The sequence below is a fragment of the Hyperolius riggenbachi genome, chromosome 6 (assembly GCF_040937935.1).
Source record: "Hyperolius riggenbachi isolate aHypRig1 chromosome 6, aHypRig1.pri, whole genome shotgun sequence".
Lineage (NCBI taxonomy): Eukaryota > Metazoa > Chordata > Amphibia > Anura > Hyperoliidae > Hyperolius > Hyperolius riggenbachi.
The window spans coordinates 46,368,162-46,382,444 of NC_090651.1; the positions used below are offsets into that span (position 1 = coordinate 46,368,162).

General features: G+C 44.6%; 1 protein-coding gene across 2 annotated transcripts in view; it reads left to right on the forward strand.

Annotated features, from left to right (window-relative positions):
- Window positions 1-14,283, forward strand: part of LRRIQ3 (leucine rich repeats and IQ motif containing 3) — a 128,570-nt gene that overhangs the window by 90,518 nt on the left and 23,769 nt on the right. For both annotated transcript variants that reach the window (XM_068239221.1, XM_068239220.1), the window contains exon 5: window positions 3,364-3,520. In XM_068239221.1, coding sequence (XP_068095322.1) covers window positions 3,364-3,520 — 157 coding nt within the window. The remainder of the gene's footprint in view (window positions 1-3,363; window positions 3,521-14,283) is intronic.

A 14,283-nucleotide genomic window follows, 5' to 3' on the forward strand; every position in this document is an offset into this window, starting at 1 on the left:
CTTGGGAGCGCTGGATACTCAAGCACTGAGCTATCTTGAGTGAAGAGATGGCCTGCAGAGGTGTGGGCTGGTATTGCTTGAGGGGTGAAGCCCCATGCTCGTGGTCTCAGCCTTCACGGTCAGACCCAGTTTGCTTATGAGATTTGTGGTCAAAAAAGACTCAGCAGTGCACACTTTTTTTTGATAATGTTCAAACAATAAAAAAATAAGAATAATATTAAAAACTAATATCAGTGTTAGCATTAGTCAATCTTTATGTGATAAGTGATGTGTAAATATGGTTAAATATAGCTCCCCAAAAGCAGCAGAGATCACCCACCATCACACCCAAACCCATCTTCCGAACCCACACAGTCATTGTTCTAATTCACAGTGTGATTTTTGGTGTCATCGTCAGTAACGCAAGCATTAAAGTGGAGATAAATTGTGTTAAAAAATGATAGTTTTAACAAATAAGGTGATTTTTTTTTTCCCCTCAGAATTGAGGTTGCTTATCTGTTTTTCACCTTATCTGCATAATAATAGCAACTATTCAGCACACAGCAAACACAAAGGAAGAATGAAATAAAAATAGGTAATTCAAGAACACTGATACCAGTAATGCAAGAGAGAAGCTGAAGGGGCCCATATACTACTCAATATGTCATCAACATCCCACAGATTCAGTCATAATATTTGAATCTGGCAAAGTGTCCACCTGATCACCATTTCGATTTGCCATGATGTACAACCCCCTCCCACCCCCACCCTATTAAGTATGCAAGTCTTTGTGTGCCCCTTATTTGGGATTTGCCACCTATTAAGTAGGGCTTGCCCATTAAAGTACTTGCAACAACACAACTGATTCAATATAATTCACACAAATCTATACCTTTGCAAAAGAGATTAAAACATAACTTTTATTCTGACTGCTAAAAACCCATAGCCTGTAAAAATACTGTTTCCATAAACAAAACTGGGGAAGGGAGAAAAGAGCACACAGAGCCCTGTAAAGGAAGCCAATGAGTTTAGCTCACTACATGTTTCGACATGTTTCACCCCATAATACTTAGGGGCTTCATCAGGGGAACTATCTAAAGTGCAATGTGCTCAGCGTGCTACATAAACATACTAAAGACAATAGTTATGGAAAATAAAAAACATGTCATAGCCTCATGGCTATATTGACAGGCTGACAGACCTGTCAATTATTAGGGGGTGAAACATATTAGGTTTATAGGTGGAGTATTGTGTGTTTGATTAGCAATCTTATCTGGGTAATAGGGAAAACCTATGTAGTGAGCTAAAGGTGCCCATACACTCGTCAGATTGGCAGCAGATAGATAAGAAATGCATCTGATGATTTATCTGATGTGTTTTAGAATATTTTTTACCAGGATAGAATTCCAATAGATTTCAGTTTGAAATCTATTGAAATTCGATCTGATGGCATTTTTTTTGCCATCAGAATTCCATTAAGGCCAATGCAAAAAGATAAGCAATCTCATCAGATCAACCTAAATTTTCCACCCTGCCAGTTCGATGGAAATCCATCAAAATCAATAGAAATCGGCCATCGATCGGTCGATTGGCCAACCGATTTGCAATCGATCGATCGATCTGGATCGATCAGTTGGCCAGAAAATCGGCTGAGTGTATGGGCCCCTTAACCCTCATTCAGCTAAGCTTGATAAAGAAGCGTCAGCTTCGAAACGTCACTGTATTTGCTGTTATGCATTCATGAAATAAAGAGCAGTAACTTGATTATGCCAGTCAGAGGTCTTCTTCTTTAATGAGAGAGAGAGAGAGAGAGAGAGAGAGAGAGGGGCATCTTTTAGTGCAAATTGATGTTTGCAAAAGACACACACTGCTGAATAGCGAGGGACGATGAGTGGAGGACAAGAGGGAGGACAAGAGGGAGGTGCCAAATGATTGGGCATGTCGGTTCTTGGGTGATCCGGTATTCAGACATCTAAACAATGTTGTAGGGCACCTGTTCTCATGCTAGATGCGTACATGCAAAAAGGGCGCTCGGTAATTTTGGGCAACGTAAAATAGACATTAATATCAATGAATTTTTCCACTATTTCGCAGTGCTAATGATGAAAATAAATTATTGGTAAATGATACTGATCTTTTGCTACAGCTAAACCTAACCCTATTCTTGCACAGAATCTCACACCATAACTAGGCGCCCCGTAGCAGTATTGTAATACTATGCGGGGCGCATAAGGGTAAATCGGGGCTTTGGACCCCGAATTACATCTCCCTCCGAGTTGCGACAACTTGGAGGGGGAATAGTATTTAACATCGCTGGGGAGTTATGCGGAAGCTGGGAGAGCCATCATTCAGCTTGCCCTGCGCCCGACTCACCGGCGATACAGAAATACGTAAGCCAGAGGCCTCCCTCTAATGCCTTAACCCTAACCACCCCCCCCTCTGTGCCCTAACCACCCCACCTGCCAATGCCTAACCCTAACTTCACCAAAGCCTAACTTTAAAAAGACCCTCCCACTGATTCCTGACCTTAAAAGACCCTCCCACCTGCGCAAAGCCTCACCTTAACCAATTCCCCCGGCCACAAAAAAAAAAAAAAATGAAACACATTGGGCACCACCATAGGTGCCCATTTTAATTTTGGTTATGCGGAATTAATATGGGGTAAAATAGCAGGCCCCAGGGCGTCCGCTGCACACACTTCCCCCTGTAAACAAAATTACTATCGGTGCCAAACTTCCACAGCGCCCTAATGTCCTGCTTCTTGCGAGATTTGTACCCGAGACAATCGAGAAACATTCAACAAAGGGGAAGAGCGAGCACTTCTATGATGTCGTACCTCTCAGGTAATGAGTGTCTAGATTCAGTACATAGCTTTACTGCTAGCGCAATTTCAGAGGAGATAATCAGGTTAGCGGAAGTGCCTGCTGCTTATGACAGGTTTCCTTTAAGCAGACATGGTTTGCTTCTGCATTGTTTTCTGCGTCTGTCTTGTTGACAGCTCGGGTCTGCTCTGTAATGTCATCTAAGCCCATGATCTGGGTAATGCTCCTGTGGCTTCCTGTCTGAGCGCGAGGCGAGCAGCAGCGTCTGCAGCAGGAAGATCTTACAGAGAGAGAGAGGAGAGAGCAGCAGAGAGATAGCTCAAAGCTAAATAGAGCTTGGGGAATGCAGGAGGAGTGATAGGGGTATAAAAAAGAAAAATGAAGTATCCATATACAAAATAAAATAAGGTAGAAGAAATCCAATCTGCAGTATGGCAGCAATCCGAACCTTCGTTATTAATGTGTAGGGTCACAATGCGACACTTCATCCTCCATCTATTACCCGGGGCTTAGAATATTTGCACAGTATACTAAAAATAATATGTCGTGTGTATATTTGTAGCCTTATTTCTCAGCCGCAGACGCGCAGGACGAAATTACATTGCCACCGGAGGAGAAGTCAGGAGGAGGAGAGGAAGAGCCCTCTTGTAAAATCCATATTACGAGATAACTTTCCTGCCCTCCCAGCGAGCAGCAGCAAGCCTCCCGTGATTAAACAGGTATGTTATCCGCATGATGACACCTCAGTACGGCCTGACACCGGGCGGCAATTTATACATTCCAATTTACTCCGATGGGAGAGAGGGACAATTTTTACTGTGGAAGGTTTAAAGTTGGAGTCCGGTAATGCCAGGCTATAAAGTCATCAGCTGTCTTCTTATGGCCTACAGAGTCAAAGGACGTAAAGCAAGGCAAGGTACGGGGGTTGTCCTGACAGCAATGCCTCCCAAGCGCTTAACCCGAATGGGATGCTTTTATAATACCAGTTAGAGTCACTCTTCCTGCATGACTTACATAAATTCTGTATGTATAGGAGAATTATGGGTAGAAAGCAGAGATAAAGAATTGTCCTAGAGATTTCAACCAAGGAAGACTGTAAGGCTGCTGACATCCAGGAAAAGCCAGGGCGGGTTCTCGATTTTTTGCCACTTGAAGCCAGGGTCGCCTTTAGGGCATCACAGGGGGGGGCTGCTGTATGGGGCCTGGGTGAATCTAGGGCCCGGCGAACAGTGTCACACATGGGCCCCAGCTGCACTCTGTGTCAGTCCTTCTGGCTACCCATTAATTGTTAAGCTTGGAGGTGTAATCTCCACAGTCAGCATGCAACACATAAGCTGACGTGAAGGAGGTACACACACCAGCGCAAGGAATCAGGATATCCCCAGTTTAGTGGAGGAGAGGACTGACTCCAATAGGAGATTGTGGTGCACAGAGCCGGTGCTGATCCGAACAGCCACAAACAACACTTTCGTAATAACGTCTCAGCGCAAAGTAGCGCTGAGAGCATAAACCAGGACTGAGGAGATCAGGACAGGTAGACAGAATGAACGCTTGCTTAACTAGCCACTACTTAGTGACAGCAAGCGTCCACAATAAAACAGACTGGAATGAGGTAGCCAATGCGTTTGCAGCAATGGCGTGCCTCACCAAGACAGGACAGGATAGTCAGGAAATAGCAGGATCAAGATAGATGAACGTAATACAGATAAATATACAATAAGTATGATTTCCTAGCGTATTACAATTACAGCTATCAATGAAACTATTTGTAACGTCTGACTAACATATGTATATATCGGCAATGAACCGATATATGACATAGTCAGAGTTCCTGCTTAAGACTGGAGTAATACAGGGGACAGGACTCAGAAGGATTCGCTATCTCTTCGCAGAGATGAACGCAATCCACAAACAGGACCAGGAACAGGATAACTAGCTCAGCGTGCTGGAACGCTGACTAACGGAACACAGGATATAAACAGTTCGTGTACGTATATATCAGCGACACTGATGTATCAACGTAACACGAATACAAGGAAAATAATAAACGTGCAAGTATGCGTATATATTGGCGATGAACCAATATATGACACAAGACAAGCAAAGTAACAACTTCTAGAAACAAGAGCAGAACTAGGAGGACTCGCTGACCCCTTCGCAGGAGTCAGCGCAGTCCACACGGACTAGGAACGAGGTGGGGCACAAGCAGAGTAACAGACAGAATCTGAGACTATGGTAGCCCATGAGGCATTGCAGGAAGCAGTTCTTTATACTGAGGTCATCCAATGGGAGCAGACCTGCAGATTCCCACACAAGTGAATGGTAATTAATCACAGGCTGATAGCAGGAAAAGGCAGACAATGATATGCAGCCTGCAGGAAAGGGATTGCCCCTCCATTGCAGCAGACAATGTTTGTTTACACAAAAGCATATTAAACTGTCATTAACTTCAGAGCGACTGCAGATGGAATCAGCAACTAGTTTAAGTGCAAACCAAACTATGCAAGCAAATGCATGTAATGACATTAGAACTGCTTGGTTTGCAATACCACTGCAGTCAGCAGTAAACGCTGCAGAAGCGATCATAACAGTACCCCCCCCCTTAAACGCGGCCTCTGAACGCCTATAAAAACTGACATATTTCTCCTGAACCACCCAAACCAAAAAATCAGAAGTGGGAAATCCAGCAAACTGATCTGACCGAAAATTCATGAAGGTCGGATCAGCCCGACAAAACCAAACTCCCGAATCAGTCTCACCAAAACTAGACCAATTGGAACCAGAACCTACCGAACCATGCCCGTCAGCACTACAAGCCCCAGTGTGACACCCATCAGGACCACGACTTCCAGAAAAAAAAACCAAGAAACTCTCTGAGCGATACCCACCGCCTTCCAGGGACCGTCCAAAAACGCCAAAGCCTTTGCAATGCCCACCGGAACTGTCCTTACCAACACAAAACCCACTGTTGAACCAGTCCAAGGTACCAGGACAAGTTTCCTCAGAGATCTCCCAGAACACTTGGAAGCTCCAAAGAGATCCCCACAGGTCAGAACGCCCCTTAGGCTCACATGGAGAACTATCAAGAACCCCCATGGAACCCAGGGCAACTCCAGAGTCAGGGTCACAAGGACAAACATCAAGATCAGGGCTTTTAGGGACCAGAACCATCTCCGGGCATGCAGGCCAACCGGCAACATCAGAACATGTCTCCACTAGGGAAGCACGTGAGCACGCTAACACAGACACACTTGGGCACTCTGGCATACGAAGCACATCTGGGCACACCGGCACAAGAGAAACCTCTGGGCATGTCAAGGAACTGCGAACCTCAAAGTCAGTCAAGACAGGACCGAAACCAGAACTGGGCAAAAAAAATTCATCATGACTAGACTTCACAGTTACTGGATTCTCACTAAAAACTGCAGGATCAGACTTAGATGTTGCTGATTCCAGCAAGGTTATTAACAAATCATGTTCAGGGGCATTTACAAGACAGGGCAAATCTTCTGATGTATGCACTGAACTAGACAGGGTTCCCATAGCTTCTTCTGGACTAGACAGAGACTCATCAAATACACTGGATTGGAGCTCATGAAGGGCTGCAAAACAAGTCAGCATTGCAGCAATCCCCACTGAACTAGGCAAAACTGAGAAATTCCTTGGACAGGAAGGGGACTCTGGAACCTCTGCCACAACGGCCAGAGAACCAGAATCTTTCAGGATACAGGGCTGGGTTTCAGGAACACTCATCAGACCGGACTGAAATTCTGAGATTTCTATTATTTTGACCAGAGAATCAGAATTCTCCATGTTACAGGGCAAGACTTCCATTCAGAGGACAGGGCTGGAGTTCCTCGGCTGTTACAACACTGGAGAGGGACTCAACAACATTGGTTAAATCAGACTGTGTACAGGGCAAGGTATCTAACACACTTGCTGACGAGGACAATATTTCAATGGCTTCTGCTTTGCTGGGCAGAAATTCATCAAGTTTTATTAGAGCAGACTGTAATTCCAAAACAGCTGCTAAACAAGTGAATATTACTGCAACACCAACTGAGGTAAGCAGTACCTCAGACTCCTCTGCTAGAGGGTTTGAAGTATCCAAAGTACTGGGTGAAGCATAAGACTCTGCGACCACAGCTTCACTGGACAGGATCACTGGACAGTCCATATTGCAGGGCAAAACCATGGAAGCACCTGCTGGACAGCACAATGACTCTGTGACCTGAGTTTCATTGGAGAGATCTACTGCACAATTCATGGTACAGGGCAAATTTACTGGAACATTTTCTGAACACGGTAATAATTCTGCGATTTCGGATTCACACAGCAGACGCTCTGAGCTATTCACGAAACTAGAGTGAGGTGTAGAAACAGGAAGATCAAAACACAATGTTTGCGCATCTGAATCACCATTCAATTGTAAAATTGGAAAATTCAGATGCTGGGGTTCTAAGGTTTCTGGACAGGATTGCTGGGACTCGGAAACTGATGTAGTGCATCTATTGGCATCTGCTGGATCAGACAGGAGTTGAACTTTATTAACACAAGTAATTTCTGCAGAAGTATTTACAGAGGCAGGCAAGGTTTTTCTGGTGTCTGTTTCACTGAACAAAGACTCATGAGTATTAGCTAGGCTGGACTCAGAAGTCAGCAGGACCTCTGGATTCTCTGCTGAGAAATTTGTGCAGGGCAAGGTTAAGAAAGTATCAGTGGCTTCTGTTTTACTGGGAAGTAACACTGAGTTATCCATGGTACAGGGTGGAGTTACAGGAACATTCACAAGACATGGCAGGGACTCAGTAACTGGAGAAGCGGGACAGTCTCCAATTGACAGTGTGTCTTCCCTGGTATCAACTGATTGAATCGCATAAAAATCGTCCAAAATCATTTTCCACACATCGATCAATGGAGCCACAAAGTCATACCCACACACACCAGTTTTTATTAGGTTATAGGCAGACTTAATGCATACATTCAATACTAATTCACTTTTTGCACTGTAAAACTGACAAAATGAACTTGCATCTTTCTTCCATTCATAGACCAGGGCTTCCATCTCTCCTTTCTCAAATGGAGAATCCTATGCATATTTAACAGCTGAGCATTCAAGCTGATCATAGTTTGCAAATGTGTTAGTGGCAGAAACATACATTGGGTTATTTAGCAGGTGATTGGCCGATTTCTTATTCCTAAGGATCTCCAATACCTGTAGCAAGTGTTGAACTGTAGTGTATGCAAATTTCCCTTGCTGCACGAATAAATTGATCTGTTCAATACTCTGTAATATATCTTCATAATCATATTCAGATAATTCATTTAAACAAGAACTTTTATTTTCCCTGGCTAGCAATGAAAGTTCATTAGTAGTTTCATAGGTCCATTTGACTCCCCTGAATGGTGACTGAATTTCATTATTGGCTAATGGCGGAGTCTCATTACAGATCTGATGCGCAGTCGCTAAGGGCAACGACTCCGCTGATTGTAACGCTTTTCTTTTGGAGCGTTTACGTTTGGCTTTAGTCCCTGCTGCCTTAGGTGATTTATTCAAAGCAGAAGAAAAGTTATCAGAACAATTATCTGCTTGCTGATTATTTTTGTAGGCAGTAGAAGGAGCAGCTGATTGACAAGCTGCCAGGATCTTATCAAAAGGGCTAGGCAAATCGGTTTTGCGCAGCCAGTTATGGATCACAAACGCTAGAAATTCCAGCGGTCTTTCTTTCAAATTCGTATGATCCAAGACATCGTACGCCCACTGGAACAAATTTCCCTTAAACAAAACATAAATTAATTGGGGGGCCCACGTTGAAACAGGAGTAGCCTGGAGCTCGGGATTGGCCAAAAACCTGGTACATTCAGAAAAAAACTCATTTTCTGTTTCAGAATTTAGTTTCTCAAATTTCTTAAAGGAACAGGAACCATAACAAACAGTGTCATTTTTGCTGGGAACCCCCCACAATGGGGATTGGTAATGGGGCTACCATACTGTTAAGCTTGGAGGTGTAATCTCCACAGTCAGCATGCAACACATAAGCTGACGTGAAGGAGGTACACACACCAGCGCAAGGAATCAGGATATCCCCAGTTTAGTGGAGGAGAGGACTGACTCCAATAGGAGATTGTGGTGCACAGAGCCGGTGCTGATCCCAACAGCCACAAACAACACTTTCGTAATAACGTCTCAGCGCAAAGTAGCGCTGAGAGCATAAACCAGGACTGAGGAGATCAGGACAGGTAGACAGAATGAACGCTTGCTTAACTAGCCACTACTTAGTGACAGCAAGCGTCCACAATAAAACAGACTGGAATGAGGTAGCCAATGCGTTTGCAGCAATGGCGTGCCTCACCAAGACAGGACAGGATAGTCAGGAAATAGCAGGATCAAGATAGATGAACGTAACACAGATAAATATACAATAAGTATGATTTCCTAGCGTATTACAATTACAGCTATCAATGAAACTATTTGTAACGTCTGACTAACATATGTATATATCGGCAATGAACCGATATATGACATTAGCAGGAACTCTGACTAAGACTGGAGTAATACAGGGGACAGGACTCAGAAGGATTCGCTATCTCTTCGCAGAGATGAACGCAATCCACAAACAGGACCAGGAACAGGATAACTAGCTCAGCGTGCTGGAACGCTGACTAACGGAACACAGGATATAAACAGTTCGTGTACGTATATATCAGCGACACTGATGTATCAACGTAACACGAATACAAGGAAAATAATAAACGTGCAAGTATGCGTATATATTGGCGATGAACCAATATATGACACAAGACAAGCAAAGTAACAACTTCTAGAAACAAGAGCAGAACTAGGAGGACTCGCTGACCCCTTCGCAGGAGTCAGCGCAGTCCACACGGACTAGGAACGAGGTGGGGCTCAAGCAGAGTAACAGACAGAATCTGAGACTATGGTAGCCCATGAGGCATTGCAGGAAGCAGTTCTTTATACTGAGGTCATCCAATGGGAGCAGACCTGCAGATTCCCACACAAGTGAATGGTAATTAATCACAGGCTGATAGCAGGAAAAGGCAGACAATGATATGCAGCCTGCAGGAAAGGGATTGCCCCTCCATTGCAGCAGACAATGTTTGTTTACACAAAAGCATATTAAACTGTCATTAACTTCAGAGCGACTGCAGATGGAATCGGCAACTAGTTTAAGTGCAAACCAAACTATGCAAGCAAATGCATGTAATGACATTAGAACTGCTTGGTTTGCAATACCACTGCAGTCAGCAGTAAACGCTGCAGAAGCGATCATAACATTAATGTGGTGCGAGGTTCTGGGAGGCTCACCCAGGAGTTAACTTAGTCAATTAGTGGTTAAAGTAAACCTGAGACAAATGGGAGAAAAGGAACGATTGAGATAAATGGGAGAAAAGGATTTTTACTTACCTGGGACTCCTTCCAGCCCCTTGTAGTCCATCAGCTCCATTGATATCCTTCTAGTCCAATCTGTTGAGCTCCTGGGAAGTCCACACAATCCATCTAGGTTCTGGGGCACTGCGTATGCATTGTTCCAGGCCGCACGCCTACTCCATTGTGCTCCCATAGCTGGTAGCGTTTTGTGCAGTTACAGTCTAAAAGCGGACCCAAACCAAACATTTTTTTAATTCAAAATATTTAGTTGCACCACTCTGACACATACAAAGATAAATAAACACTCCTTCAAGCCTCTGAGCATTTCAGTGCATGCTTTTCACCCTTCTCCTTTCATAACTAGGGTTATACAGGTGGCAGCCATTATTTCTGTGCTTAGTAGGAGGTTTTAGATCATGGGTGTGTTTGTCATCAGCTACCCTCCCTCACAGGGGCATCGTCTATGTGAAATCTCACACAAGCTGAGATCACCTCCCCTGTGACATCACTAGTAGTAGTAGGGAGGGGTTCCTCCAATAAATATTATTTAATAAAATATTTTATATTTGTCAATCATCATTCAGCAGAAAAAAGGTCGCTATTTATTATTATAAGTTAGAAAATAGATTTTATTTCTGAAATCTTGTATTTTTAATTTGGGTTCACTTTAATGAACTGAGCATACGCAGCATGCTCCCAGCCATACATTAGTGTGTTCTACTGAGGGGGAGGGGGGAGTGCGAGGAGGGGGACATTTGGGGAGGGGAGGTGCCTCTTGCCGGCCTCTAAAGCTGGCCACTAACGGTCCAATTTCTAGTGAAAAATAGTTCGAGCGATCAGAAATTCTGATCGGACGAAAAATCGTTCACTACACCATCAACTAACCAATCATTGCTTCCTATCTATCACGACCGCCAAGAAAATCCAAATCTTCGTTCGACGAAAATTCATTCGGGCGACATTTTTTTTCACTCGTTCATAATCGATTGTGTCCACCAATGGAGATTATTTACAACCAATCCGATCAGAATTTCTGATCACTCGAACGATTTTTCGCTAGAAATTGGACCGTTAGTGGCCAGCTTAATTGTTGCCGCCCTGCAGGTTATTCACATTGCTTCATGGAAGTACCGCCCCTGGGAAGGGCTTCAAGTGTGTTTGGTGAGGCGGGAGTGGATGCAGTGACAATAGAGGGAAATTTAAAGAAGGGAAAGGGGAAACAGTCATCTCATGAAAACCAAAACAGCCTTCTTTAGTCAACAACTCAATTAGTGAGCTTTATTTTTGCTTCATTTACATGATTTGACAACACCTACACAATACAGAATTTATTTCAGTCATGCAGTAAGAATCAGGCTACGGTCACACTGTTTACGCTGTGAGGTGCATGCAGGGAAATGCTGGCACGGATTGCCAAATAGTCACATCCTGGACCTCAAAAAGAACACAATGCACTGTGGTGACATCATCACTTCGGTTATATTGTACGTTCTGGTGCAATGCGACATGTACAGTGTAAACACACCCGAATGACATAAGATCTTAACATTTCGGATAACAGTTTTACAGAAAAAAAAGTCTGAAGCAATTACTTATAGTATAGCTATTTATAAAGAATGGCTATACTACATTTAAGGCAAAACTCCAGTCACAACAAGAAAGTCTGATGCAAACTAAAATGAAAGTCTATATTGGATAATCCATAAGCACACAGTTAAGACAGCAAACATGTTTAGGCAAAAGGTAAACCCAAAGGCTGTATTCACATTGGCATTAAAACGTTCTGTTTTGTGGAATGAAACAGAACGGATTCTAATGGATGTGAATGGATTCTATGCAAAGCAATAGGTTTTGTTCGCATTAGTTAATTTGTAACGAATCTGCTCAGTCCGTTCTAGTGAGTGGGTATTGCATACAGGGCCGGTTCAAGAGTTCTTGCTGCTTGAGGTAAACATGTGAGGATGCGCCCTCTTCCCCCTTCCTAATTTGGAATGATTGCACAGCACCTGACAATCTAATGTTCTCACATGACATGCTGCAGCTCAACACAATACACTCTAAAGACACTCCAGTCCTCCCCAGTCAGGACAGCAGTGCAACCTCCTCCCTTCTGCTGTGCAAGTCAAATGAAACACAGCTGCTCTCCTGCCTCCGCCCTCCTCACTCACTGTCAGACTCCTCACACAGCACAAGCCGAACACTGGCAATCCAGTGCAGGAGACTTGGGCGCAGCCGTCGCCACCATAGACCGTATTAGGAATTACAGCTGTATCGGCGCATAGTGAGTACTGGTAACTTCGGCGCCGTCAGAATACGGAGCTGAAGTTACTTTAAAATAGCTCCCAACTGTCCCTCTTTTGGACGGACAGTCTCTCTTTGGGAGCCCTGTCCCTCTGTCCCTCCTACCTCCTCATTTGTCCCTCTTTCAGGACTTTGTCCCTCTTTCTATGTAAATCTATATATTTCTCTACTAAAAATGTGTTTGATTGAACTTCATTCCCATCCTTTTGTTCACATCTAAAATCGCAAACCACCGGCGATTACCGCCAGCGTTTTGCGGGAGTGATTTTCCTGCAATTAACGCAGAGAAATCACTGGATACGCGGCGGTTTTGACGTATCCAGTGACTAATGCATGCTTATCGCGATCGCTAAATGCAAATCGCTGGCAAACCGCTGCATGCAAAGCGTTTGCGGGTTAACGCTAACCGGAAACGCGGCAGTGAGAACACTGCCATTTGCTACAATACGTAGCTGTTTTTACAAAACCGCTAGTGGTTTGCTTTGAGCGGGAATCGCGCCATTCCCGCTCAGGTGTGAATGGGCCCTCAAATTGATATATTACTAATTTTAAAATGTTAATATGAAGGAAAATGAACCAGGATAGAAAGGAAAAAGCGTGGTCTGAATTATAAAACAACGTATTTTTCTTATTAAATATTTATGGAATGCGTGACTAGGGGTGTGAAGGGGCGTGGTCAGGGGTGTGGCTTAAGTGTCCCTTTTTCTTATCTCAAAAAGTTGGCAGGTATGCTTTAAAACACTGTAATTTGGCCTCCAGCAATAGCTGGAAGCCGAATTACATAATTCCCCACCATCCACGTCGATCTAGAGGGGGAATAGTAATTAACGCCGCTGGGACTTGTGCAGCAGCAGGATAAGCCATACCGGCTGTATCCTGTCCCAAGTCTCCGGGTGGGGAATCCTCCCATACGCCAATAAGTTGTTTTTCCTCAGCCCTCGTCTCGCTTCTCTTCCTACTCTGACTGCATGCGGTTAGCGTAAACACAGTATAAAAATGCTGCCCCTAAAATCTCTGCACCTGATGCAAATATTTCACCTTGCATCATGAGAGAACCGGCCCTGCCTGCATAACTATTACGGATCGGCAAGATGAAGCCAACAGAATGGTAACCTTTCAAAACAGATAAGTCCCGACAGGAAGTAGATTTCAGCTTCTGCATTATTGCCAATACTGCAATGCTGCAGACCCTCATGCTGACAGCGGAGCTACCTATCTTAGTCCGGAGCTAATGAAATTGACTCCTGAACCTGTGATTACTGTGAGCCAATCACAGTGATCACAAATCGTTTTTTTAGAAAAAAAAGTCTCTGGTGCTTAAAGAGAGTCTGAAGCGAGAATAAATCTCGCTTCAGACCTCATATATAGCAGGGGCACGTGTGCCCCTGCTAAACCGCCGCTATCCTGCGGCTTAACGGGGGTCCCTTGACCCCCAAATCCCCCTCCGTGCAGTGGGTGAGCGCTTCCTAGTTGGGGCAGGGCTAACCGCCACAGCCCTGCCCACGCGCGTCTGTCAGCGCGTATCTCCGCCTCTTCCCCGCCCCTCTCAGTCTTCCTTCGCTGAGAGGGGCGGGGGAGAGGCGGCGATGCGCGGCTGATAGACGCGAATGGAGGCAGGGCTGCAGCCGTTAGCCCTGCCTCCAGGAGCGACCAAGCCTGCGACCAAGTGTCGCAGTGGGGGGTTTGGGGGTGAAGGGACCCCTGTTTAGCGGCGCGTATGCGGCGGTTTAGCAGGGGCACACGTGCCCGTGCTAACTATGAGCTCTGAAGCGAGATTTATTCTTGCTTCAG